Below are 25,553 nucleotides of genomic sequence, written 5' to 3'. Positions count from 1 at the left end.
TAGTAAAAGTTGTCGATTGGAGGTTTATAATCCAACTGGGCTTCATGTAAGTGAACAAAGATAAAGTCCATCTACCCCAGTCTAGCTTAAATCTGACAAGTTATCTGACTACAGAACACCGGGCAGCTGTAACAAATTATCCATTATTGCCTTGTGTGTCTATGTTATCTTACACATAAAGTCGCTTTTAAAATTGAACAAATGCTATTTCGTTTCATTGTGTGCCTGCATAGTTTGAAATGACAGTGAGGTTTGACCTGACCTGAACAGCAGCTTTTAGGAGAGGGCAGGCACCGTGATGGCAAACGGCAGGAAAAAACGAGGGAACCCCGGGCTCTGCGTACACCGTAGAAAACTTTAATCCTCACCACACTCACAGGACGCGTGCAAGCTTGTGAAAACATGACAGCAGAGGTTAAACATCCAGTGTTACGTTTGGCCAACACTTGTAGCTATATCACGGAAACACTTTATTCACCAAATGTCACTGTAGTGAATCTGACACATATTCATGGTCACTTGGTAACTCCCCTCTCAGTTCGGTTTTAGGTAACATCCGGAAGGCAATAACCAGAACACTTAAAGCCAATGCTAACTATTTCATAGAAGAGTGACATCATGATTGTATTTCATTCCACAATTACAGATTAAGAAAGCATCATGGACATGACATGATTATTTTGCAGATCCGGATTTCTAAAAGATGAGCACCATACAGCCTTAACACTACACCCGATATTCACGTTGCACTGCTTAATATTTGTGAATATTACAACACTGAGCATGGGGTCATGTGACATGGCGAAACCTTCACAGCTCCGGTGTCACTTGGTGGCCGACTGCAAAGGCTGCTGGGACGAGCCACCCGTTCCACATGCACTATGTGGGGCACAGTGCCAGCTGCCCAAAGGTGGGCACGCATGCCAAAGTCACATTCTCAGTGCAATGCCCACGTCCCGCACCGCAGGGACTCTACGCTCTGATGGATATGGTGTTGGGTTCACAGGATGCATTTTAGCGGAGTGACTGTGTGAAGTCTGCTGCTGATCTGGAGACAATGGAGGACTAGATCTGGGTCACATTTGCACGCCTTGATGTTTTGCCCCCATTTCCTAGGGCCTCAGTGGCGCCCCCAAGCTCTAGGGTAGGATATTGTTACACGGCTCCACGATCTCAAAGAGGCGGTAGTGAGCGCTGGTCCTGCGGGCGATATCGAGGGCCGTCTCACCGCTGCTGCTCTTCAGCTGTGCCTGGATCTGCCTCTGCATCAGCAGCAGCTCCAGAGTCTGCCGTGCGCCGCTGTTGCCCGCCGCTAGGTGCAGTGGTGTCAGGAGCCCATTGGTCTGCGCGTTCACTTCTGCCCCCTGCTGGATCAGGTAGGACGCCACAGCGGCGTTGTTCCAGCGGCAGGCGCTGTGCAGCGGGGTCCAGCCGTCCACCGTCCTGGCATGGAGCTCCGCCCCATGATGCATCAGGCATTGTGCCACCTCCAGGTGGCCACTGTAGGCCGCGCGGTGCAGGGCCGTGTACCCATCCTCGTCGCGGCTCTCCACTAGCGAAGCGTCTGCAGTAAGGAGTCTCTGGACCGTGGCCAGCTGAGGTCATGTGACAGGAAGTGACACAAGGAAGGAGTAATCAATGTGTGAATAGTGTTACTGGGAATTAACTTGTTCTTCTTTTTAATTCATTGGAACAAACAAAACTGTCAGTGAGGTACGCTCTAGGGTGCGAGACAAAGGTACAAGGCAGAAGAGAGGTGACCACTGCAGTTTACCATGACTCAGGCAACAGGGTCCTCATTCTCAGGGTCTTTCCCCTAGCCTGGATCCAGCCAACATCCTTTTGGTGAGTGTTGGTGGTGTCCCACCAAGAAGAGGCCTTTCATAGCAATCACTGTGCATGGTATGAACCAATGAGACTGTGCATGGAATGAACCAATGAGACCATGAGACTGTGCATGGTATGAACCAATGAGACACAGGCCGGCCTCATGACCATCACGCGTGGCCTTAAAGCGAACAAGACACAAAGCAGCAGCAACGCCTCCATAATCAGTCTTTGAGAATCTTCTGTTGCACAAAATTACAGTGTGGTTATGCTAATGACTTGTTTGGGGCGGACAGAAAGATGTTCTTTGTTATAAACTTACAATATGAGAGACAATGTGAAAAGCATGAATAATTCAGTGCATCCTCAATCAAGCCCACGCAATGACAATAAATCCTGTCTTAAACTTGGTGTCTCTCTGCTTTGTGCAGGTTTCTTGTGGATGAGTCACACTGAGTTGGGGTCTAGTCAATGGGTTCAGCAGAAGGGAAATTACATTTACATTTCACTTATTCAACAGACTTATCCAAAGCAAAATATATTTTTTTAGAAAGCAGGATCAGACAATCCATGGAGCCGCTGAGGGCTAAGAGTCTTGCTCAGGGGTCCAATGGTAAAATGACTCCGCCAAATATAGGATTTGAACCGGCAATCTTGTGCTCAGGCACAGAGTCTTAATCCGCTGAGCCGCGCACCACCACCCCCACCGCTGCCAGCAATTGTCGCCATGGATGTTTTCATATTGCTGAACTGAGAAAACAAGCCTGGGGATTGGATATCAACACCTTTCTCAGCTGGGAGCAACGCCATGGGGTCACTCCGCCCCCTAAGATCAAAGGCCTCTTCATTGCTAATGGTCAGTCGTGGTCTGTTAGCCTCAAGCTGATTAGGGTGTATGGCTGAATGTTCACATTCACTATATTCTAATCCCGGTGCCTTTGTTACTACACCACTGGCCTTCTTTAACTCTAACCCTAAGCTTTCCCTTTATGTGTGCAGTGATAACTCGTGCAAATGAGCTCTATAGCTTAAATTATTCATTATGCACACTCAGAGAAAGCAGACAGATGAATAATGAGAATCTCAGATTAATCAAAATGTTCCACTTTCCTACCTCTCTGATTACTCGAACACCCTCATCTCCACTGCATCACTTATTTATTGCTTATTTATAGTCCGCTTGTTCATATATTGTCCTCTCTTACACCTGCCCAGTAACCCTGCAACTGTGGCATCAGAATTTCACCTCCAAACATGTGGCAATAAAACTGAATACAGACACAGTAACACACACTGCAGAGAGGTGGTGCACGCAGAACTCACTCTGTTCCTCTCAGCTGCCCAGAGCAAAAGCTCTCCAGGCCTGGCCTCCATGCTCTGCTCCTGCTGCTGGTACCACTCCTCCCCACACCTGCCCTCACGCTCCTCTTCCTCATCCTCCTCCTCCTCATCAGGCCACAGGCTGTGGGAACCAACTGGTATGCGATGGTGGTGTGTCTCAAGTAGCTCCAAGTGGTTGAAGTCTTCGGGGAACTCCATAGGGACCTGGCTCATGCCCTCTTCTGCCACGCGTCACGCAGCGCTTGGGGTTAATGAGGCAACATTAACACAGAGATACATCTTAGGTCAGTGAAGAAGGAGGAACTTCCATAGCCTCAGGGACAGTGTGTGACAAATTAGGAGATGGGGACCGCCACCACAAACCTCATGATTTTCAGTTGTCATTTTGTTCTTTGGTTTTACTAGTCATTTGATTTATTCTACACTGGCACAACGGCAAACAGCGTATATTCGATAATGAAAATATCATCTTAATTTGAGTTTTATTATACACACCCATATCACTGCCCGCGAAAATACTGGAGAAACACAGCAGTTAATTTAGACAACAACAGAAAATCGGATCTAAGGAGGATTTAAAAACTGCCCAAAATAAGGTATGTGGGGGATTTATGCATAAAAGTTATTTTAAGGGCGCCGTCTACCGAAACGGGTTTTTTCTTGTTTAAACGCCCAGTTACGCTACGCCAATACCACTAACTTTAACAACCGAATACTTCAGCTTTAACTGGCAAATTCTTCACAGAGAAAGTGATGCGATTCCAAGTCAAAACAGATGTCTATCTTTTAAATCCACGACATTAAAAATATACTGCCGGTTACAAACATAGCCGAAAAGAAGGCCCAAAATTCGAATCCATCTACCACTTAGGATAGTTACACGGAGAACTGCTGCCGCTGAAATTTGGATTACTTTGAAAGACTTAATTATTTCCTAAAGGCTGTCATGACAGAGAAATTGATTACTACAGAAATTTTTCTACCATAAACGAGATACTCGCCAGCGACAGCTCCCACAAGCAGCTCCATTCATCGGTTCCCTGTTCCTTGTAGGAAATGTAGTCCTGTCGTTTTAAAGCGTTGGCCATCTAGCAGGCTGAGAGAAAACAAAAAAAACTACAAACGCAATGCCGGAAGTTCACCCGGAAAATACAAATTGATTACTTCCGTAGGAGGGAGATTTCACGTGTGTACAAAACTAAGGCTGAAGTGGAAAAGGTAAATAGTAATTCAATTGACTGTCGCAAAGTAAGGGAACGGGATGCTCATGGAAAGTTATCATTACGTGAATGCATTCTGTCGAATGCGTGAAAATAGCACATTATTGTATTGATCCACTTTTGCTTTGAATGGAAAGTAACTCAGTGATTACATTAGCTATAATTCGCATGAATATCTTCGCTTATTCTGTTTAGTCAAAAGTCCAAGGACGTTTTAATTCTGTTAATAATGATTTATGTAATATTTCATTTGCATTTTGCATGGTAACTTTATATTTATCAGAGTGGCTATGTCGTCTTAATCAGTTTTCTTTTCGTAATCATCTTTTCGTTTTATCAGGACCTGTGTACGCACAACGTAATTGTAGAATGAATGTAGTGTTGTGTTAAGTCATTAATAAAATCTATCTTCTTTTCCCCCAAGAATACCTTTTCATTTGAAAAGCCCCGACTGGACCGTAAACTGCATAATGACATCAGGAAACACAATGTGAGTTAAACGCACATCAGTGAAATACCCTATTAAAGCGCGCTTCCTGAATTTTCACGTTCTGCTTTTCGTGCAGGGATGATGATGACACGTTCAAAATCCTCATAGCCACAGACATCCACCTTGGCTACATGGAGAAGGACGCCATTAGAGGCAACGACACCTTTGTGACATTTGACGAAATCCTGAAACATGCAAAACAGCATGAAGTAAGTGAGAAAGCAAGCATCTGTGTTTTTTACTTAGATATGTCCAGAGAAGTGCTTCTCAAACCTGTCCTTTAACTCATCACAGCCCTGCTGTAAATACATAGTGTTTCAACACCCACCAGTTTTATTAAACTGTTTAACCAGTTTCCATAATTATTAAAATATCTATATTAGTATCCTAATTATATAATAAATAGTCAAATTAGGCATCCTGACAGTGAAATATAATTTTTGGAATGACTGCCTTGGCTGCAGGTCATATCAGAGGTAAACTCAGTGCAACCAGCACACTGTTGCCAAAATGCCGTGGTAATGGTCTGCTTTTCTCGCCTGTGTGACAGGTGGATTTTATCCTGCTGGGGGGTGACCTTTTCCATGATAACAAACCCTCTCGCAAGACCTTGCACAACTGCATAGCTCTGCTAAGGAAGTACTGCATGGGTGACAGACCAATCAGCTTCGAGATACTCAGCGACCAGGCCGTCAATTTCGGCAACAGCAAGTGGGTTTTTGTTCAAGCTTGCTGGCCTCTCACCCCAGCTCTTTCTCTACCCTCTGTAAAGCCATTGTATTCCTTAAAATGCACCTTGCGTCATATTCCCATTGACCATATCATTTCCTGTTACTTTGTTACGGGTGACGCAGATTCACTCTGCCCTACTTACCAAATTTCTTTTTCTCTAGGTTCCCTTGGGTCAACTACCAAGATGAGAACCTGAACATATCCATCCCCGTCTTCAGTGTGCACGGTAACCACGATGACCCAACGGGGGTAAGGATCCATTGTCAGGTCTTAGAAACTGTTTGAATGTGAGAAATTCTATATCTGATTGGCTTGAGGGACAGAGGGGGCTGGGCTTAGATTTTGTTGAGACCTGTCAAGGAAAGAATGGGTCTGAGTCTATGGTTCTCTTACCCCCAGGCGGACGGCCTTTGCGCTCTGGACATCCTGAGTTGTGCTGGGCTCGTCAACCATTTCGGCCGCAGCCGGTCTGTGGAGAAGGTGGAAGTGAGTCCAATGCTGCTGCAGAAGGGCACCTCTAATATCGCACTGTACGGCATTGGTGAGTCCGCCCCACCCCCACATCCACGCTTGCTAAACCTGTTAGGCACGAGGCTCATTCTTCCAGACACAGTTCCCTGAGACTCTCTGCTAGTAAACACTTGACTCTTCACCATCTGCGTCATCATGGGATTTGTTAGTGCGGCTCTCTGGTGCCGGTTCTGTCCGCATAGACGATGGTGAAGCCGTGTGGTGGCGGGTTGCTAAGATATCGGCCGGGAAGTTGGTGGGTAATGAGGTCGGCTCTGCCGCGACCTGTGTCCTGCTGGACAGAGCTCCCAGGTCTGCCCCCTTCCTCAAAAGCCATCCAATGCTTGGGCCTTGTCCCAGAAGATTGGTGAGGAGTGGGTGATGCTCTCCACCCTCTTCCAGTCGATTTTTGGTTCTGCGCGGTGGATCCTGCCCTCAGAGACTCCGTCCATGGCTAGTAAAACTGCAGTCTGACCATTATGCTAATGCCGTCTTGCTGTTTATGAAAGTGCAGCACTTATGGCTAATGCTGCATTGGTATCTCAGCAGATTTGCCACCATTAGCTTTGATTAGCCTAAGTGGCTAATAGGCCTGTGAGGGGGAGATGAAGTCTGATGAACTTGGGCAGCATTTGTAGGTGCATGCTGGGTGTCTGCTGTGCTCTCAAGCATTCCCCCGTAATCCCCCCAGGGTCCATACCAGATGAACGGCTCTACAGGATGTTTGTGAACAACCAGGTGGCCATGCTTCGGCCGCGCGAGGATGAGAACTGCTGGTTCAACCTGTTCGTCATCCATCAGAACCGGTGAGACACCGCAGCCGACGCCGAGTCCAAACCCGTGAGATTTCCGGAGCAGTGTCGTGTGCTTTTATCCACAGGAGACGCTGTTTCAGTGTGAGGAGTCACAGCCATTGCTCACCGAGGTCACCTCTGTCTGTCCCCTCAGGAGCAAACACGGGGCCACCAGCTACATCCCCGAACAGTTCCTGGACGACTTCCTGGACCTGGTGGTGTGGGGGCACGAGCATGAGTGTCGCATCACGCCTGAACGCAACGAGCAGCAGCTCTTCTATGTCACGCAGCCAGGGAGCAGTGTGGTGACGTCACTGTCACCGGGAGAGGCTGTCAAGAAGTACGTAGCAGTCACCTGTATCGACTGTGGGGGCGGGGGGGTGCAGACCATGAGTAGATTGTGGACACGCACACATGTCCACCCACACGGTCACATGCCGGGGGCTGTTCAGCTCGACCGCGTGTCATACAGCATAGGAATCGTCAGCCCCTTATCAACCCACGCTGCCAGTCACGTTTCTGAGTGTCCCCTTAAACAAAAGCAATGCACTCTTTGTAAATACCCTGTCAGAGCTCCCAGAAGAAGGAAGATACAGAGATGAAAGTGACCTGATCACCTGACTTAAATCCCATTGGAGTGAAATGGATAGAAAGGTCATCCTTTTCTCCAGCAGTGCTGGGCCTTTACATTCATTTAGCAGAAGATCAGAGAGCAGCGTGAGTCACTGTCCCTGAAGTAGTTGGTGTTAAGGACCTCGCTTAAGGCCATGGGATTTGAACCAGCGACCTTCCAATCATAGGCATTTAAAAAACAGCTTTAATCAATATAATTAAAATATCATTAACATAATATCTTTCATTAATATAATATTAAGATTTTGCTGAGCTGCGGAAACTGTAAAAGGTAGACGTTTTGACGAGTTTAGGATTTAGCCTGCTAATTATTCCACAGGTGGCGTTTGTCATTCATTTAAAAATTTTCCTTAATTGCATGAGGCACTGAGGGTGCTTAAACTCTAATTTAAAATGTTCAAACGCACCTGACTGGTGCTATATCCGCTTCCCCACCCAACGGCTGTGATAAGGAGTCTCTGAAGCTATAGCTCGTGACTTATGTATGGGGTTTTGTGTTGTGTTGGGGGTCCTGAGAATGGAGACGCAGAGGGACGTGGCGGCGGGCGGCCGATGTCGCAGGGCTGTCTCTAGGACAACAGACAAAGCAGTGCCTGTATCTACATGCCTGACTTTCTGTATGTTTTATGGCAGCAAGCCAATTAAAGCCGAGTGCGTGAGCAGGTTCACGTCCGTGAAAAGGCTTCATGCTGCTGCTGCTTTCATCAGATTCCACTTTTATCTCCGCTCTGCTTTCCCGCCACCCGCGGCCTTGGCCGCCATCACCGCGCTCCCCCTCATCTCCATCGCCGTGCCCCTCATCTCCATCACCGCGCTCCCCCTCATCTCCATCACCGCGCTCCCCCTCATCTCCATCGCCGTGCCCCTCATCTCCATCGTCGTGCCCCTCATCTCCATCGCCGCGCTCCCCCTCATCTCCATCGCCGTGCCCCTCATCTCCACCACACTCCCCCTCATCTCCATCACCGCGCTCCCCCTCATCTCCATCACCGCGCTCCCCCTCATCTCCATCACCGCGCCCCTCATCTCCATCACCGCGCCCCTCATCTCCATCACCACGCTCCCCCTCATCTCCATCACCACGCTCCCCCTCATCTCCATCACCGCGCTCCCCCTCATCTCCATCGCCGCGCTCCCCCTCATCTCCATCGCCGCGCTCCCCCTCATCTCCATCGCCGCGCTCCCCCTCATCTCCATCGCCACGCTCCCCCTCATCTCCATCGCCGTGCCCCTCATCTCCACCGCACTCCCCCTCATCTCCATCACCACGTTCCCCCTCATCTCCATCACCACGCTCCCCCTCATCTCCATCACCACGCTCCCCCTCATCTCCATCACCGCGCTCCCCCTCATCTCCATCGCCGCGCTCCCCCTCATCTCCATCGCCGCGCTCCCCCTCATCTCCATCGCCGCGCTCCCCCTCATCTCCATCACCACGCTCCCCCTCATCTCCATCGCCGTGCCCCTCATCTCCACCGCACTCCCCCTCATCTCCATCACCACGCTCCCCCTCATCTCCATCACCGCGCTCCCCCTCATCTCCATCGCCGTGCCCCTCATCTCCACCGCACTCCCCCTCATCTCCATCGCCGTGATTTCGATCCCCGGCTCTCGACAGGCACATCGGGCTCCTCCGAGTCAAAGGCCGCAAGATGAACCTGCAGAAGATTCCGTTGGAGTCCGTCAGGCAGTTCTTCATCCAAGATGTCGTGCTGGAACACCACCAGGACTTGTTTAACCCGGACCATCCCAAAGTCATGCAGAAGATTGAGGCTTTCTGTCATGAGAAGGTCAGTTACACACACAGATACACACACGTGTAATATTACCAAGATGCTTTGTTGAGATGTCACATTGATTCAGGATTAGACAGATGCCGACATGTTGATTTGTAAAAATCGTCAGAATAAAATTCCACGCCTGTCCAGAGTAAATAGATCAAGGTCACTAGATTTTATGTAAGACAACAAAATTGCTACAAACCTGACAAGCTGCAAAGGAAAGAAAGACTTAACTTTCATATAAATCAGACCAGCCACTTCTCTGCCTCGTCTCCCGAATGTGTTCTTTTTGTGTATGGATGCTGCCATCTGCTTGATTGCCACTTCTGGATGACGCTTGGAATGGCGTTCGGCCTTTTTAGGAAGCGTTTCCGTTAGCCGGTATGTAGCTGGGTGCGGTGCCTTTCGCTGGCACCTTTTCACGGTTCGCTTTCAGCCGGCCCTCAGATCCAGGCTCCACGCCACCCGAACTCCCCGCATGCAAGCAGCTGGCATGTGTTTATTAAATAAGACGGAATAATCAGGTTAAGGGGGCGGGGCCTGAGGGTGCGGCCCCGTGACAGCCTTGACGCTCTGTGTGACCCAGGTGGCCGGAGCCCATGGCGTTCTTCATGGCGGCAGTGGAGGGAAGCCCTCATTAGCCTCCTGGGAGAACTTCCAAAGGTCTCCTCTCTGTGAAGGAAGCCGATATGAGTCTGCCTTCTAGGGTCGTTACTTATCTGGCTTAGAGAGCTGCTCTCAGACGGAGCACCGAGGTCGCGCTAATGCTAATAGGCGTGGCCTTCAAATACCCACCCTCCCCCTCCGTAGGCAGGTTTACCGTAAACCAGTCCGCTGAGCTGAATCTGACCAGCACCAAGCTGGAGGGTGTAAAGCAGGGCTCTTCAAATCTGACCCTCCAATCTAAATCCAGGCCTTGTTTTCAGTTCTCCCAGGTAGTTTAATAATGACTGATTCTGATTGGCCAGAGGCTTCACACAGGCTCACAGGTACAGGAAGGCTGGGAAATCAGCAGTGCTTGAACCTGGAGGACCGGGATTTGAAAAGCCTTGGTTTAAAGGATTGTCAAAATGGTAGCAGAACCTGTTGTGGGGTGAGGGGGGGGGGGGGGTTGACACTTACCCCTCCCCCACATCAGAGGTGTCCAGGTGTGCAGTAATGCTTGTGTGTTCATAGGTGGAGGAGATGCTGGATCAGGCGGAGCGGGAGCGTTTGGGAAACCCTCTGGTACCAGAAAGACCGCTGATCCGGCTCAGGGTGAGTCTACCTGCAGCTCAGGTCTCCTGGGTCTTACCTGATCCTGCTGTCACAACTCGGCCGTTTTACAGAGTGGAGCTATTCCAGCTACAGTGAAGAGGCATCTGAACGCCTGAGGGACTAAAGTGACGGCTTCACACTAATTCCGTGGTCGTGTCAGAATGCCGCGCTGGCTTTGGTCTGCAATTTCCCACCGTGAATCACACGTCCCAGTCGAGGCAGAATGGTTGAGTATGAATCCGGAATGTTCTCTTCACACCTCATGCCAAAGCCGACACGTTGGGAGATGGGCTCCTTACGCTCGGCAGCTGGTCAGACATCGTCCTCACACCTCAGCCACGAGAGGAGGTCTGGTTCTCCTCTCACATCTAGACCTCCCTGTGCTTTGGCAGGTGGACTACACGGGTGGGTTCGAGGCCTTCAATACCACGCGCTTCAGCCAGAAGTTCGTGGACCGCCTGGCCAACCCCAAGGACATGGTCCATTTCATCCGGCGCCGGGAGCAGAAGGAGACCAAAGGTGCTGAGCAGGGTTGATATTCTTTGCCGGTTCTCAGAAGACAGGGACAGCCTGTGATTTTTGGCAGGATTCTGGGAAGGTCTTTATCATTAATTAATCACTTGGTGTTTTGTAATTCTCTTTCACTCCTGACTTTCTGCCACCGTTTTCACACAGATGAGGAGAGCATCAACTTTGATGATCTGCTGAGCCGCACGTCGGCGGACGTGCTGCAGCTTCGGGTGGAGGACCTGGTGAAGCAGTACTTCGAGACGGCGGAGAAGGTGTGGCTCACTGGGAACTCCGAGAGGGAGGGTGATAACGTCTTCCTGTCAAGGGGAGGCGTGGGGGTCGCGCTCCCGTATACCGCATCTCCTGTGGCATGCCATGACAGCGTCGCCCCCTTGAAGGCACTCTGCTTTGAGAGCACGGCCCTTTCCTTGCACTGAGCTCCTGTAATTTCCCTGGCCCACCGCTCACTGCAGATGCGGCGATGCTCAGATAAGTCAGCGGAAATGAGGCCTCTGATATCTTCTCGCAGTCCCAAATAAATAAGCATTTATGACACATAATTATCAAAGCCCCATTCACTGGCTGGGGGGGGAGCTGAATAAAAGCAGAAGCAGAAAAGGAATTAAGTGATAAACTGGAAAAAAACTGAGGGAACCGGGAGCCAGAGAATAGGATCATAGTTAATAATGTCGGATTTCGTCTTCCGTAGTCCGGTCTGGTTCTGGTCCGGCTCCTCCAGCTTTAGGTTTTTATTTGGATGGCTTTCTGTGCCTCTGGAATGATCCTACGGGCTGATTAGGAGCCGCGATCAGTCGCTCTTTTCGTCGTGCTGAGATGGTGCTGAAGATGGCATCCACACAGATCGAGCAGCAGTTTGGGGGAGACTGAATATCAGAGTAGCACAGAATAGCTTTAGATTTATTAGATAAATTAAAGCAGCTCATTTTAAATCACCCTCACTAATGAGAACATGACTCTGTTGGGGGGGGGGGGGGTGCCATCTTGCTGGGGTTGATTTGCTGCATGGCCTTGATCCTGATCCTGATTCCAGCTGTACTTGATGAATACGGCCGGGGAGGGGGGGGGGGGGTCTGTGTCTCATAGACCTTCCTGGCTCCATGCTTTGTTGATCCAAACTAAACCTTGATAAGAACATTGGGGACTTTAGACTTAAATTCGTGCTCAATGTGCTTGGTCGCTTTTCTCAAAGTTTTATCAGCTGCAATTCCAGTCAGCTTGCTGTCGCCCAGAGCCACATGTGCAGTCAGCCAGTGACCTTACCTTCACAAGCCCCACATACGTGCTTCCACATGCGCTGGGATAGTAAGTCCCTCGGCCACAGGTCCATCCCTGTCCTGCGCCACGTGGCCGTCACCCATCAGATGGGAAAATGAATCGACAGGTCAGCTCTAGGTGGCTTTACGGTCCGGGAGACTTGATGTTCAGACTCCAGGTAGTTACTCAATTTTTGGAAGTACGTCAGTCATGACAACATGAGAAACTGCCAGTGTTTTTGCTGAACAGATCCTGCACTGCATGCAGTGGTGAGGTGCTGAATACTGAGGCTGTGAATCTTCCTTCATAAAGCCAGATCCTGAGGCACTGGAATCACTGAATGTGATGTCTGTACGTGCCTGAACGCCTGAGCTCCGTCACTGAGTGCTGGTATAGTCCATGCAGAGGGAATTGCGATGCTTGCTGGGTAGACGGCATGCTGTGTATGTGCTGGCACTCCGCTTGTCGCGTTCCCTTGGAGGGATGCAGTTGCCTTTGGTGTCATTTAGAAGAGCCCCACCTTTCTGGACCTAAATTTGAGACCCCATTAAGTCCGTTTTGAATCTGCCTTCTTACTCTTCATGCAGGGAGGGTCAGACATACATTCTCCGTGAGGCTTGGGGGGGTCGGTGAACTCGCACCTACCTCTGAGGCATCCTGGAGGTATGTTTAGACGCTGGCTAGCCTCCCCACTCACTCTTAAGGTCCCTTCATTGATCTCCAAGCCGCTGTGAGCTTCCTCTGGGACACTGAGTGATGTGTTTGTCCTCAAACTTGGTTTTGATGTGTCAGGGGTGGGATTTGAGGCCACATCTTTGAAGTCTTCCTTCATTCTCTGTGGATCGTCCCTAGCCCTCTGTATTGTTTTAGTTTTAGTTCAGTTCCGTTTCTTGCCCCCCTCCCCCAGGACTTTGGGGCAGCCGGAGGTCGCTGTCTTGTTAACCTTGGCTCCTCTGTAGATCCAAACGGACTTAAGAGATTGTCAGGAGCACCAGCGCACTGCCTCTAAATGGCCTTAGGGGGGTTGGGGGCTTTTCCTCCTGCTCTTGATCAGGGACACCAGCTCCCCCCCACAGGTGTGCATCGATCTCTCCTCCCTCGAGTCCCACAATTGATTGATGTTCCCAAGATTGTCTTCTTCTCCATCTCTGTCTCTGTGGCCGGTACAGAGTGAACAACTCGGGGCATTAAATTGTTGCCCCGGGGGTGACCCTGCTTTTTCAAAATTTCTTAGCTAATTGTGCCCCCTAGAGGCTTAATATGGCATGTCGCATGATTTAGGCCAGGGTATGGGTGGCCATTCTTATCCGCCAAGGGCCAGTGGGTTTTTGGGTCAGTTATTCAAACCCAGGTGCTAGGAGTCCTCAGCCAACCAGTCCTCTGATTAGTAATCTAATGAAGGAGTTGCAGCGAAAACCTGCATAACCAACGACCCTTTCTGGATAACTGGCCACCCCTGGGTTAGTAGTTTAGTGAGGATGTATGATTTGATAATATATTTGAAAAGCATATTTGTTTATTCAAGGGAATTCTTTATAATGAGAACAGATCTGTAGCAATATGAACTTTCAAATTAAACATCAGTTAATAAGGAGCTCTTTGCTAATGAGAGATTGCACTGTGATTGTCATACTCCATTAACACCCAGGAGAGCTGCTTAATCAGGTACGGGAAAGGTTAGCATCTTACATAATTAAATCAGTCTCGCCTCATGCTTCTGTATCCCACCACACGCTCGACCCGTTTAAGTTAATTTGTCCTTCTGAACCTTCTGAACCCTGCCTCTCGCCCTTCCCAGAACGTGCAGCTGTCGCTGCTGACGGAGCAGGGCATGGGGAAGGCGGTGCAGGAGTTTGTGGACAAAGAGGAGCGGGACGCCATCGAGGAGCTGATCAACTACCAGCTGGAGAAGACTCAGCGGCACCTGAGGGAGCGCGGCGTGGAGGCGATGGAGGATAAGATCGATGAGGAGGTCCGTCATGGGGGTGGGGGGGTCTGGGGGTAGGTGGGAGGTGTGGTAAAGTGATAAAGACCCAGCGGGATTTGTGGATTGAATCCAGGGGTGGTAGCTTCAACCAGAAGGTGGGTAAGGGGAAGGTGTGACCAGCAAAGGGGCGTGGCTCCCTAGAAGAGTGGGCGGGGCACGGGGAAGCGGCGTCTGGCGGAGCAGGTGGTGAAGTTCACAGCCGGCAAGTCATTTTCGCTGGGCTGTTTGTCTTTTTTTTTTTTTTTTACTCCAATCTGTTCATCACTGTGCAAAATGGGAAGAGAAATTTAATGAAGGCAGCTTCTCAGAAGAGGCACAGAGGATGCTTCCCCAATCCCGAACAAATACAGTGTCTCTCTTAGCAATCTGTGCTATTCAGAGAGGCTCACCGAAGCAGACCTCTCAGAGAATGGCATGACTGTTATGTCCAATTTACTTTGTAAGTGCATCCACCCGTGCATTCCTCGGGAGCTCGGAGCGTGCGAGGCCGCTGGTGCACGCAGGTGTGGGAGGTGAAGATGCTCATGTTTGTGCGGAGCGGGGAGCGACGGTCTCATTCCAAATGCGAGTGTCGTCGTGCCCTGGCATCACTGTGATTTTCAACTGTAAAAAATAGCATTTCCTGGCTGAATTTGTGGAGGGGGTCCCACACCTGGGAGGAGGTGCAAATCAGCCCCACCCGGGCTCCCTACTTCAGCTAGTAGAGCTCAACACGCTCCTCCTTTTGGGGTCCATAACGTGTGGAAGAACAGACCCCACTGTCGGTGGCCAGGAGGTTCGGGTACCATGTGCTTCTGATTTGGCACGAGCGACACGCTGGATCTGAGTGATTTTGGCCGTGATTGTTGGTGCAAGACGTTGAGGTTCCGCTATCTCAGAAACAGTCTCCTTCCTGTGAGTTTCAGTCACTACAGTTTTTAGATCCAGTCAGGAACATGTAGCAGGAATAGACAGCACAACAAAAACCAAAGGCACTCGCAGAACATTAAGGTAAACCTATAACTAGGACCTGCAGAGGTGACTGTTTATGGAATCGATACGGCTTAAAATTTAGAGAGTTTACAGAGAATGAGTGTGATGAACAAAATCGTCAGCTGCAGTTCTGTGGCTGAAAATACCTTTTTATTGAGAGAGGCCAGAGGAGAACGGCCAGACTCATTAAAGGTAAAAGAAAGGCCACTAGTTCAAAAACAACAGCTCTGCACTGCGGTCCCACTGCGAAATGGCGGCATTACCAGCCTGAATGTGCTACTGGAGGCCAAAAACGGTTCTGACCCGCTAGACTGCCTAATAAAGTGGCTGCTCAATATGAATTTAAATTTTTGCTGAAAACAGAAGCAGGGTGCGGTTTCCGTGACGAGCACTGAAAACGATTTAGTGGCATCCGGAAGCCGCTTTTGGCGTGGAAATGAGATAAACCGAGATCTCTGTGCCAGGAGGCTTGTTCTGAGCAGCCTGGATGAATGAATGTTTTTGATGAATGTTCTGGTAAATGATCCGAGTTTTGGATGGCGTTGCAGTTCGCTCTTTGAATGATGCCGCCTCACTGATGAACATTGTTTGGTTGTTTGCGTTCCAGCGCTCGCTGTGGCTGGATCCTGCCAGACAGCGGCTCGCATCGCCGCAGCAAGTAAGCCAGTGGTTTAGGCGCCGTCATCCAGAAAGGCGCGAGCGTGCGATGGATGGCATCCATGTCGCGTGTTTACGGTCTTCCTATGCCCGCTTTCAGGGGCAGTTAATCAGAATCCTTTTATTTGCTGAGTACAAAACATACGACAAGTTTGTTTCAGTGCCGGTGGTGACATGAAATATGCAATTATACAATGACATATAAAATCAAGAAAATACAATCAAGATAAAAAATACAAAACACGATGAATAGAATAAAAATATAACGGATATAGAAGCTATTAATATAGAGATATACTGTAGAAATTGATGTGTAATAGATATAAATGTATTAATAAACAAACATGTAGATCTATAAATAAAGGTGACAAACGCTGTTCTCCGGGGAAACACTTGACCTTGAGTGATGTGATACAGTCCCTATGGCAACAGAGTAGTTTGAAGCCAACTATGGGGGGGGGGGGGGCATTACGGGGGGAGTCTCACATACATGGACTCCGCCCACGCGACCCCATCCCTAGTATTTGCTCTCGGGATATTAGAGTCCCATTTCTGGTCTCGGTGATTTCTTAAATCCAAAACAAGTGCACTCCCTGTCTATATTATTAGTGTTATTTCAGTGCCTTACCCAGGCCACCAGAGGGATGCAGGCTCTCCTGAGCGCCTGTGGGTTCCAGCCGAGCCCCTGATCTCATTAAGCTGCTGTACTGCTGCTTGTTTGGGTAGGATCTCCTCCCCCTTCCAATGCACCTCTTTGTCTGAGACCTGCATGGTCTGGGGGGGGGCAGGGGGTGTCATATGAGGAGTTTCTCCTGAAGGACACTTATGAGCCCCAGTCAGTTCAGTCCATGACATTTTCCCTCCTCAGCGTTATTTTATTATTTTATCCTGACCTTGCAGTGGGGATTCGCGTCACTGCTGCAAATCCACTGTTACCATACTTCGCTTCATTTATTTTTCATTTAAAAACATCATTCGTAGGAGCCCAGCCAGGCCTTGAAGCATTCCCCTTCTGAAGAGTGTCCTCTCGTCACGAGGCAACAGAGGAAAGTTCAGAGCCGCCTGAAAAGTTTTACTGGCTTGTGAAATTTCCTGCAGAATGTAAACTGGTCTGCAGCCACCGAAAGTATGTGAAGCCCTGTAGCGCTGGGTCAGAAGCTGCTCTCCACCCTCATCTTTCACTCACTCCACTGTCGTCTTGCAGCCAATATTCAAAATGCTGTTATACTGATTTTTTAAAATGCTAATTTGGTTTAAAATTGCCAGCGGAGCAAGAATGGGTGAATGTCTATCCTGTGAACTACTCACCGGAAACTTGTTTATTGTGCGGCCAAACTTCTCTGTGGAAAACAAGGAGAGCAGACTGTCCATCTTCACTACCTGTAAGAAGAACCACTATTAAGAACAAAGATGAATCATCAGACAGTAGCATTGCTAGTGGTTGCTGCGTTCAGCAATCACCTGATACCTTGCAGGCATTTCCTCAGGACAGCGGCAGAGCTAAAGACATAAGTACAAAAATAATGGTGATGATTGCATTGGACAATCAGTCATTTCCCGTAGAGGAGGCTGAGGGATTTTCCATCGGCTCATTCGCCACATAGACCAAGTCGCCGCTGCTTTTCTGGTGTCTCACTGCCTGCTTCACTTGTGTGGCTGCTGCACACATTCATGGGGCATTAAGGATGAATGACAGCAGCTTCACTGCAGATTTCCGGAGCTCAGAGATTAGCTGGTTACCGGTAATAATAGACAAAAATATGTTGGTTATCATATTGGCCAAAATTTCCACCACCACCTTGACCCCAACAGTGGCTGGTCCTGCCCTCTGACCCCAGACTTTTCTCCCTTGTCTCACTTTCGACAGAACCATCTGCTAAATCAATGCGAAATGTATCACAGTTAACAGATGAGTGTGAGGTTTCCTCCCATCATTAAAGGTTTTGAAGATGGTTATGATGAGGTTTGTCGCCCAGGCCCCCTGCAGGTTGACTTCAGAGAATCACGGCTTCATCCTTACTGAGATTTGCCGAGATCTGTTTCAAATGCAGAACGTGCTCCACATGGTCAATTAGGCTTGTGGGTGTGTGCGTTCGCTTTGTCAGGCTGTGCAATTAACTTGATATTTCGTGATGTATTCATAGTTGAGTTTAGTGCTAATGAGCTTTTTCAGTGTGTTGTTCTGGGCTTAGCCCAGCTCCTAGACAGTGGGGGAGGGCAGAGATTTACTCTGATGAAATTAAGATGCAGATTAAGTGCAGAGCTCACTAATGATAAGCAGCTGAGTCTGTGGGGTCGATGACTGATGAAGTGCTGCTTTGCAGAGACACAGGGCCCTATAGCCAACTTGACAGAAGACTGTTATCAGATACCCTGTCTGAGAACCTGCCAGCTCTTTCTACATGTGATCTAGATGTGTTGGATTTGAGTGCGAGTAGGTAGTAGAAGGTCGCCGGTTCGAACCCAGCCTCGGTACGTCTGCGGGTCCTCGAGCAAAGCCCTTAACCCCCAGCTCCCTGGGCGCCGCTATGGGTGGCTGCCCCAACTTACTCTACAAAGAGCAAGTTCAGGGAGGTGTAAAGAGAATTTCCCCACAGGGATCAATAAAGTATCTGTTATTATTACTATTACTATTATCATTATTATTATAATGAGTAGGTACTTGTCCCGCTCACGGCTGGGGCTTCATGTGTTTCTTTGCTTCTGAAGGTTCGCCGTTTCCGGGAGTCAAAGCGGAACACAGGAGAGGAGGAGAAGGAGGTCCAAGAGGTAGGATGGGCTGGCGTTCTTCACTTCTGGGTCTGTAGGGTGCGCTCTTGCATGCATCTGCTGCACGTGTGACTCATGCACCCTAACTGCTCCAGGCCATGAGCCGAGCAAAGGCTCATCGCTCCCAGGACCAGCCGGATCCCTTCCTAGACGACGATCCGGACATCTCTGAACTGCTGGACCAGCCCATGGAATCTGACGATGAGCCCCCCACCCCCCAGTCCTCCCATGGCAGAGGGAGGGGTCGGGGACGCAGGGGTAGAGGTCAGAGTTCAGCTCCAAGAGCGACCTCCGGGCGAGGGAGGGGTGAGTCGTCCCTGCGGTCGGCATTAACCACGATGGTTGCTGTGTCTTCAGCCTCTCTGGCCGTCTTGGCTGTGATAGAATAAAGGGACAGGGTGAGATTGGACGTTTCTAGAGCTCTTACCAGGACCCATTAAAGGGAAACCACTAGAGTACAGGCCTGGGAAGTCAGGTGGGCTCAGCCAAGGGCTGTCAACTCCCCAAACCTGCTCATAAGCACATCTCCCGGGACTCGTCCATGAGAGAACCCAGAGGAAGAGGAGATTCATTTTGGACAGGTCATCTCACTCAAGGAAGTGTAAGGATTACTCCAGCCCCTCTCTAGTTCAACCACGATTCCACAGACCTTCTCACCCACCCATCCTAGCTAAGGCTGCTGGGAGAGTCAGGTCGGCCTGAATGTTCTTGTTACGAGTAGGCCTCCAGATGGACTCGGGTCACATGACCTCGCACACAGGCTGCCTTGCTCAGTTAAGGCAGTTTCATTCCAACATGGTTTCAGCACTTGGTCCCTTTAGCAAATACAGGCTACACTCCACCTTGGGCATCACAAACAGCGTGGGTGTTTTTAATAAGGTATATCAGCCGCTTCCCTTCCATGAAACACCTCAGCACTGGATCTCTGTCCCAGACGGTCATTCGAGAGCAGAGGCCCCTTTTTCTGAGACGCTGAAGCTTACTTAGATCCCACCATAGACAGAATTTTATTATTATCATGTATTCGGGTCGTGCAGGTTGTCAGCCCCAGGCCTGTCTGTGCTGCCGGTCTACAAGCGTCTGTTGGGTGACCAAATGCAAATGTCTGTGGTTGCAGACTGTCCATCTTCATGCCACACAGTACTTAGTCACTTCCCCAGTGAAACAAACGGAGATTCTCCACGTGTCATTAGCGTGGCGAGTCACGGGTGCGAGAAAACCTCCAGGCCAAGTTGGTGCACGTCCTCGAGGATCATCAAGCCGTGACTGTCCAATATCTTCTTTTTCTGTCATTTCTTTTTCAAGGAGGTGTCACGGCATCGGAACCGAAGCCGTCGGGCCGAGGACGGGCCCAGAAGACAGCACTGAGCAGCCCCTTGAAGAACAGGTCCATTGTGGATGGTGCGGTCCTGCGATTCACCTCCTCCCTCGCATGCACCTCCTCCCTCGCATGCACCTCCTCCGCCCACCACAATCAGAGTCACTCTGGTTGTGATTAAATAGACTTTTAGTGTTCGCTCCATCATTTTTCTCCCCTGATCGTGTGACGTTTCTCGCTGGCGTTCATCAGTCCTGTCCTTGCCAACTTCAGGGGCATATTTATGTGGAAACCGTTGCCATAGAAAAACAAAACGGAATGAATGAGCAGTAATTAATTGGGTGTTTCAAGTTTAGACCTCAATGGTTTAGAATTCCGGCCCGGAAAAAAATGCAGCTCAGATTCCCATCCATCCCCACAGCCCTTGTTTTTTTTCCAGCCCTCTTCTGTGTTTTACTGCCTAATTAATGCGGGATTCATGCTCTCTGCTGGACTGGGAAGCTGGTCGGTCTCATCGTTTTCCTGTGTCTGACAGCCTTCCAGGCGTGTTCCCGGAAGTCGACGCGTGGATCCGCCGAGACGAGCTACGCTGACGTGGTAAATCTCTTCCCGAGCCTTTGTGGATCTCTGTGCCTTGTGGATCTCTGTGCCTTGTGGGGTCCGGCGGGGCTGTGCTTTTAATCGTCTGCCTTGTCACACACCTGCCAAACGCCATCAGCCCACTGCCATACTGTTGCCATAACATTTTTTTGTTCTTTTGGTGACATTTTTCCTACTTCAGGGATAATAGAAGTACGCCCTATACCGGCTGTGACAAATTGCTGTAGTAAGTCTGTTATCTAAGGGTCTGTTGAATTATTTGTACATCATTAGCTTCAGAACAAGGTGACCTTGTTTTATTATTATTATTATTATTATTATTATTATTATTTAATCATTCTGAATATAAAATTGGATCTTCTGGTAAGATGGACCAAGTTCTAAGTGGTAACAAGAGGGTCCAGAAAGTTGTCTGTCCTTCCCAGCAAGCACCCGGGAAAATAGCTGACCTTCCGCCTGTTTACTATTGGCGATTGTGCTGAGAGAGGTGGTGCCCCGCGGCATTTTGGAGAGATGCGGGACCTCCTCTGTGATGTTCCAGGCTGGAGATAACCGTGCTGGCCTCATCTGTTTGTCTTTGAGGAGAAAAGCCTGTACAGGAGCTCGAAGCTGGTTAGACTCTGCTCAGCCAAGCGGCTAAACACTCGAATAAGGTGTTTACTGCGTGTCCATCGACTGGTATGGGGTCTTGAGGGGGTGGTCGTCTGCTAAGAGCTGCAGGACTGCTGTCACTTTCCTGTTAATTCACAGAGGAAATAACAGCTGCATCCAGCCCCTGTTTGCTTGGATGGCTTAGGGAGGGCTTAGTTCTGACACAGCGGGCCAGAAAATCACTGACAGGGCTGAGGAGGTCCCATGCGGCTCGACCAGTGAGCAGTGGCCCACGTAGCCTGTGTGGAACCGAAACAGACAGACAGGAAAGGGGGCCTTCTATCGCTGAGATGGACGTGATGCACTCAGGTGGATGCAGAGTAGATGTAAATGGGGCGGACAGGTATCCCCAGGGCCCGGTGACTTGAGGAGAAGCAGCAGTCCTCTGGTGAATCTTAACGGCCCAAAAGAAGGTGTAAGGGCTGGTTTATGCCCGATGCTCGCAGCGCGGACACTTACCCGTGCTGTTGCTATGCAGGTGATGTTGCCGCTCATACTCGCACTCGGACTGGAGGATTAAACGTTATGTCCACCGGGGGAGCATCTTGGTCGGCTCCTTCGTTTTATGAAGGTCTTACTTTTATGTATGAGGTTGTGACCTAATATGTTTTAGACTCGATGCCTCCACAAGACAGAATATAAATGTTTTAATGAAATATAAACTTCCCCGTGACAGTATGAAGTCCTGCACCAGCTCTACTTTGCATTTCTTGTATTGTAGCATTGTATTGCCTCTTTAATTGTCTGTAATCTGTGGGGGGGGAAAGCATTTAAGTAAGAATTTCACTGTGCTTTGTACATTTGGGACTGCTGTGTTGGCTCCGATTGAATTGAGAATCAGAAGAAACAAACTGTCGCTAACTTTTGAAGACATTGTACAGGCACAGAGGGTTCGGAATTTTTTTTTTCTTGCCTCTGAAAATATTCTGTTTTGAATATTTTCCAGCCAATCATTGTTAAAAAAAAAAAACATTTTTTTTTTTTAAAAACAAACTTTAATACCATCTGTACCGTACGTAAATGCTGTACCGTACGTAAATGCTGTACCGTACGTAAATGCTGTACCGTACGTAAATGCATAGTCCCATGACCATTCTGCCCCCAAGATTTTTGGTAGTATTGCATGTCTCACACATGCAGTATGAATTCCATGTGTAGCTGCACAAACACAGAATACGTGCGGCGGCCATGATGCATAAGCGAATGCTTCATGAGTGTCCGGTATAAACATGTCCCTGGGCCATTGATGTTTGATCAGTTGTCTTGGGATGGGGGGGGTCCCTGCTCCATGTTACTGTCTCCCCGAACATTAAAATTCACAAACAGGATGATTTCCTGTATTGAGCATATTGCTGCCCGATGTGTGTTTTTTTTGCTTAAGTCTCTTAAATTGCCTTTCGTATGCAGTGTTCAGTGGGCGTGCGATCTCTGCTCCACTGTGGCCTGTCACATGACCAGTGTGAACGCCAGCCCTGACCCATCAGTGATTATCTCTTAACCCCCCCCCACAGTTCATCGACGACGACTCAGACGAGGACACGTCGTTCGCGAGATCCTCCAAGCAGACTCAGAGGTAGGTGTGAGTGTTACCTGAAGGTGGAGGACAGTCATTGGTGTTCAGATCCTGGCCCCTCCCCTGCCCCTCCCCCACCCCGCCCTTGCCCCTCCCCCCTTCCTGAGTAATTCATATTCATGCTGCTTGTCAGAATTCACCCTCAAGCTCTTAGGTCGTTCTTTTATCCACCCCTGCCAGAATTGCATTGTTCTGTCAATTGCCTCTCCCTCCTGTTTTTATCTTCTTTCCATTATCCTTCCAGTATGTTCTATCAGCTCTTCACACATTTCTCTAGTTATGGAAATATTTTTTTTTTAAAACAACAATGCAAACTCTTATGAGTAGGTAAATAAGTTTAATGACAGAATGCTTTAACTCTGCAAATTTTATATTTATTTGAAATGCCAGTTTCTGCATGTGTGGGATATGCATTTTTTGACAAGAAAATAAACAAACGGGAATTACAGAGTTTATGTTGTTAGTCTTCAAGCAGAGAGAGGTTGAATTTTAAGCAGAAATATGCCGTAATTTATGGTAATGCTCTTTTTTTAAGAGCTGGGAAGGATTAAGAAAACTCTTGAAATTCCAGCAGAAGCCGCTTTTCGTTCCATAGTCAACTTGCACCATTACAATACAGAGAAAGTCTTTCCCTGTACTGTCAACAAAGCTCTTTTAATTTACATATGGCCGATTTTTAGTCCCTTTCTGTAATCAGTAACAGAATCATTTCTGTGTATCAGCTCCCAAAGCAGATTAATGTCACTTGTCACTCATCAAGTCAAAGGCCATTTGTGGCTCAGTTTGTCATTTTGGGTAATATTGGGTTCATATTGATACTGCTAGTGCAGTGAGTGTGACGAATGTAAAAAAGTTAGCTAACTGCTTAGCCTGGTCAGGATTGTGGGGGCACATGCACATATACATACACACAATCACTCATTCCTGAGAGAACATTCAAAATGTATCAAAATCAACCAGTCAGATGTCTTGGTCCCGCCTCCTCTACAATCTGATTGGTTATGACTCTGAACCAATCATTTTTCATTCTGCCCTCAGAACATTTTGGTGTAAATCTCCCACAAGCTCCACAGAGCAGTGGCAAGATTCAAACCTCCAACCGTGTCCCTATAAATGTTCTTCTTTAATCATAAGTCCAGGGGCTGACCTTCATAGCCTTGCTGTACTGTCACATGACTCGTACTAATGGCTAAGGGGATGGGTTTTAACTAATGGATCTCACTGCCACGATTCATGTGCAGCATGCTGTTCCTCACGCAGGACCTCCTCCACTGCCATGCCATCCCGGCCTTCTCAGAGCCAGAGCCAGACACGCAAAGGAGTCTGCTTCGACGAAGATGATGAGGTGAGGGGACTTCCCTCTGCACCCTGCTGGGGCAGGTCTCCAAACCAGGAATCCTTTTAAACTTACCTACGATGTCTCTCCCTGACCCTGTTCCTCTCTCTCTAGGAGGAGTTTGACCCTTTTAAAAGCTCCAGAAGCTCCAAAAACAGATGGAGATAACTGCGCGAAAGGAGAACTGCGCGAAAGGAGAACTGCGCGAAAGGAGAACTGCGCGAAAGGAGAACTGCGCGAAAGGAGAACTGCGCGAAAGGAGAACTGCGCGAAAGGAGCACTGCACGAAAGGAGCACTGCACTCAGCTCCACGACTCCACTCAGCTCTCCAACTGCATTGATTTTTTTTCTCCATCTACGCATCCTTTTTGATCTTTTTTGACTTTGATATTTTGTATAATTGAACACTTGTATTCTTACATAAATTTTAACTTCTGTTGTTGCCTTTTTTCACCACCCCCCAGTTCCTCGTGGTTTATTCCACTCAACACGCTTAATTTATGCAGCAGCATGCAGCCATTTGCTAAAGCATCAGTTCATAGGGTTGCGTTGTATTTTGTTCACTCGCACGTTTCTGTGAAACCCTTTTGGACTGGACTGTGTCACCTCTGTGGATTATCTGGAAAATCCTGCACTCTGATTTGAAAGTGGATTACCCTAACTAATGAAGATGTAGATCCCATTCAGCAGGGTGTATGGTTAATCTTCCTGGGGGGGTGGGGGGGGTGGCTTAGTTATTTTCACTCCTCTGAACTATGCAATTACATCATTTTTCTTCTCCCAGCCCTTGCGTGGATGTGGGAAGAGCCCGGTGGGGGGCAGGTCATGTTTGCATCGACGGTGTGTATAGGAGAGCGTTGCTACGGGAGACATCGGTCCTGAATCTGAGTCACAGCAGTGGGCATTAGAGTGAACACCGCACTTCTCGAAATATGTTGATATGCTGACCCAAGGCACAGTATATCACGGATAGCAACGTGTGCAGAGCAGCGGACAGTTGGACGTATTTTGTAAGGCAAGGGATGGTTTGGTTACTTGCTGCTATCGCCAAGGTCAGATCTACCGTTTAAATAACCAGAGACACAGAATTACAACAAACTTTTTGCATTTACCTTTGAACTCAAACTGCCCATTGACCTGGGAAACCGTTTTCTGCTCGTCATTGTTATCCTAACGTACAGAAATAATCCCCTTACCCCGTCCAGCCCAGTGTGAATGGGGCGCCGGTGGGCATCATCCTCCTGTACCGTAATCGCCTGGGCTTCAGTCCGGCGCGTGCCTTGAGACACACCGCAAGCCCGGTGTGACCAGAACGGGAAA

At 48.8% G+C, this 25,553-nt stretch overlaps 2 protein-coding genes across 4 annotated transcripts; one reads left to right on the top strand and one right to left on the bottom strand.

Annotated features, from left to right (window-relative positions):
- Positions 1 to 335: 335 nt before the first annotated feature.
- ankrd49 (ankyrin repeat domain 49) lies at positions 336 to 4,247 on the bottom strand. Of its 2 annotated transcripts, none has more exons than XM_023792587.2 (3): positions 4,152 to 4,247; positions 3,151 to 3,409; positions 336 to 1,595 (listed from the first exon to the last, which is right to left on the bottom strand). In XM_023792587.2, the coding sequence occupies exons 2-3, from the start codon at positions 3,379 to 3,381 to the stop codon at positions 1,140 to 1,142; spliced, it is 687 nt and encodes a 228-aa protein (XP_023648355.1). In that variant the 5' UTR covers positions 3,382 to 3,409; positions 4,152 to 4,247; the 3' UTR covers positions 336 to 1,139. The 2 variants fall into 2 exon arrangements, with proteins under 2 accessions (XP_023648355.1, XP_023648356.1); XM_023792588.2 differs by having other exon boundaries at positions 4,170 to 4,210.
- A 58-nt stretch (positions 4,248 to 4,305) lies between these two features.
- Positions 4,306 to 24,915, top strand: mre11a (MRE11 homolog A, double strand break repair nuclease). Of its 2 annotated transcripts, none has more exons than XM_023792542.2 (20): positions 4,306 to 4,386; positions 4,813 to 4,878; positions 4,955 to 5,087; positions 5,429 to 5,589; positions 5,772 to 5,859; positions 6,010 to 6,151; positions 6,812 to 6,926; positions 7,069 to 7,254; positions 9,166 to 9,337; positions 10,505 to 10,585; positions 10,978 to 11,104; positions 11,261 to 11,367; positions 14,169 to 14,342; positions 18,696 to 18,755; positions 18,851 to 19,061; positions 20,061 to 20,156; positions 20,609 to 20,670; positions 22,836 to 22,897; positions 24,158 to 24,242; positions 24,348 to 24,915. In XM_023792542.2, the coding sequence occupies exons 2-20, from the start codon at positions 4,859 to 4,861 to the stop codon at positions 24,399 to 24,401; spliced, it is 2,136 nt and encodes a 711-aa protein (XP_023648310.2). In that variant the 5' UTR covers positions 4,306 to 4,386; positions 4,813 to 4,858; the 3' UTR covers positions 24,402 to 24,915. The 2 variants fall into 2 exon arrangements, with proteins under 2 accessions (XP_023648310.2, XP_023648311.2); XM_023792543.2 differs by lacking the exon at positions 4,306 to 4,386 and adding an exon at positions 4,394 to 4,416.
- Positions 24,916 to 25,553: the final 638 nt, after the last annotated feature.

This window comes from Paramormyrops kingsleyae, chromosome 17, assembly GCF_048594095.1.
Source record: "Paramormyrops kingsleyae isolate MSU_618 chromosome 17, PKINGS_0.4, whole genome shotgun sequence".
NCBI classification, from domain to species: domain Eukaryota; kingdom Metazoa; phylum Chordata; class Actinopteri; order Osteoglossiformes; family Mormyridae; genus Paramormyrops; species Paramormyrops kingsleyae.
The sequence above is the reverse complement of the archived record's forward strand: the minus strand, read 5'-3'. Positions and strand labels throughout refer to the sequence as shown.

What these genes read in the sequence shown, in the direction of transcription:
- mre11a (XM_023792542.2), top strand. Translation starts at nt 4,859, where the DNA reads ATGACATCAGGAAACACAAT. An exon ending in AGGCTTTCTGTCATGAGAAG is followed by an intron (nt 9,338 to 10,504) that starts GTCAGTTACACA and finishes GTGTGTTCATAG; the next exon opens with GTGGAGGAGATGCTGGATCA. An exon ending in GCTTCGACGAAGATGATGAG is followed by an intron (nt 24,243 to 24,347) that starts GTGAGGGGACTT and finishes CTCTCTCTCTAG; the next exon opens with GAGGAGTTTGACCCTTTTAA.
- ankrd49 (XM_023792587.2), bottom strand. Translation starts at nt 3,381, where the DNA reads ATGAGCCAGGTCCCTATGGAGTTCCCCGAAGACTTCAACCACTTGGAG. An exon ending in GGGCAGCTGAGAGGAACAGA is followed by an intron (nt 1,596 to 3,150) that starts GTGAGTTCTGCG and finishes ACATGACCTCAG; the next exon opens with CTGGCCACGGTCCAGAGACT.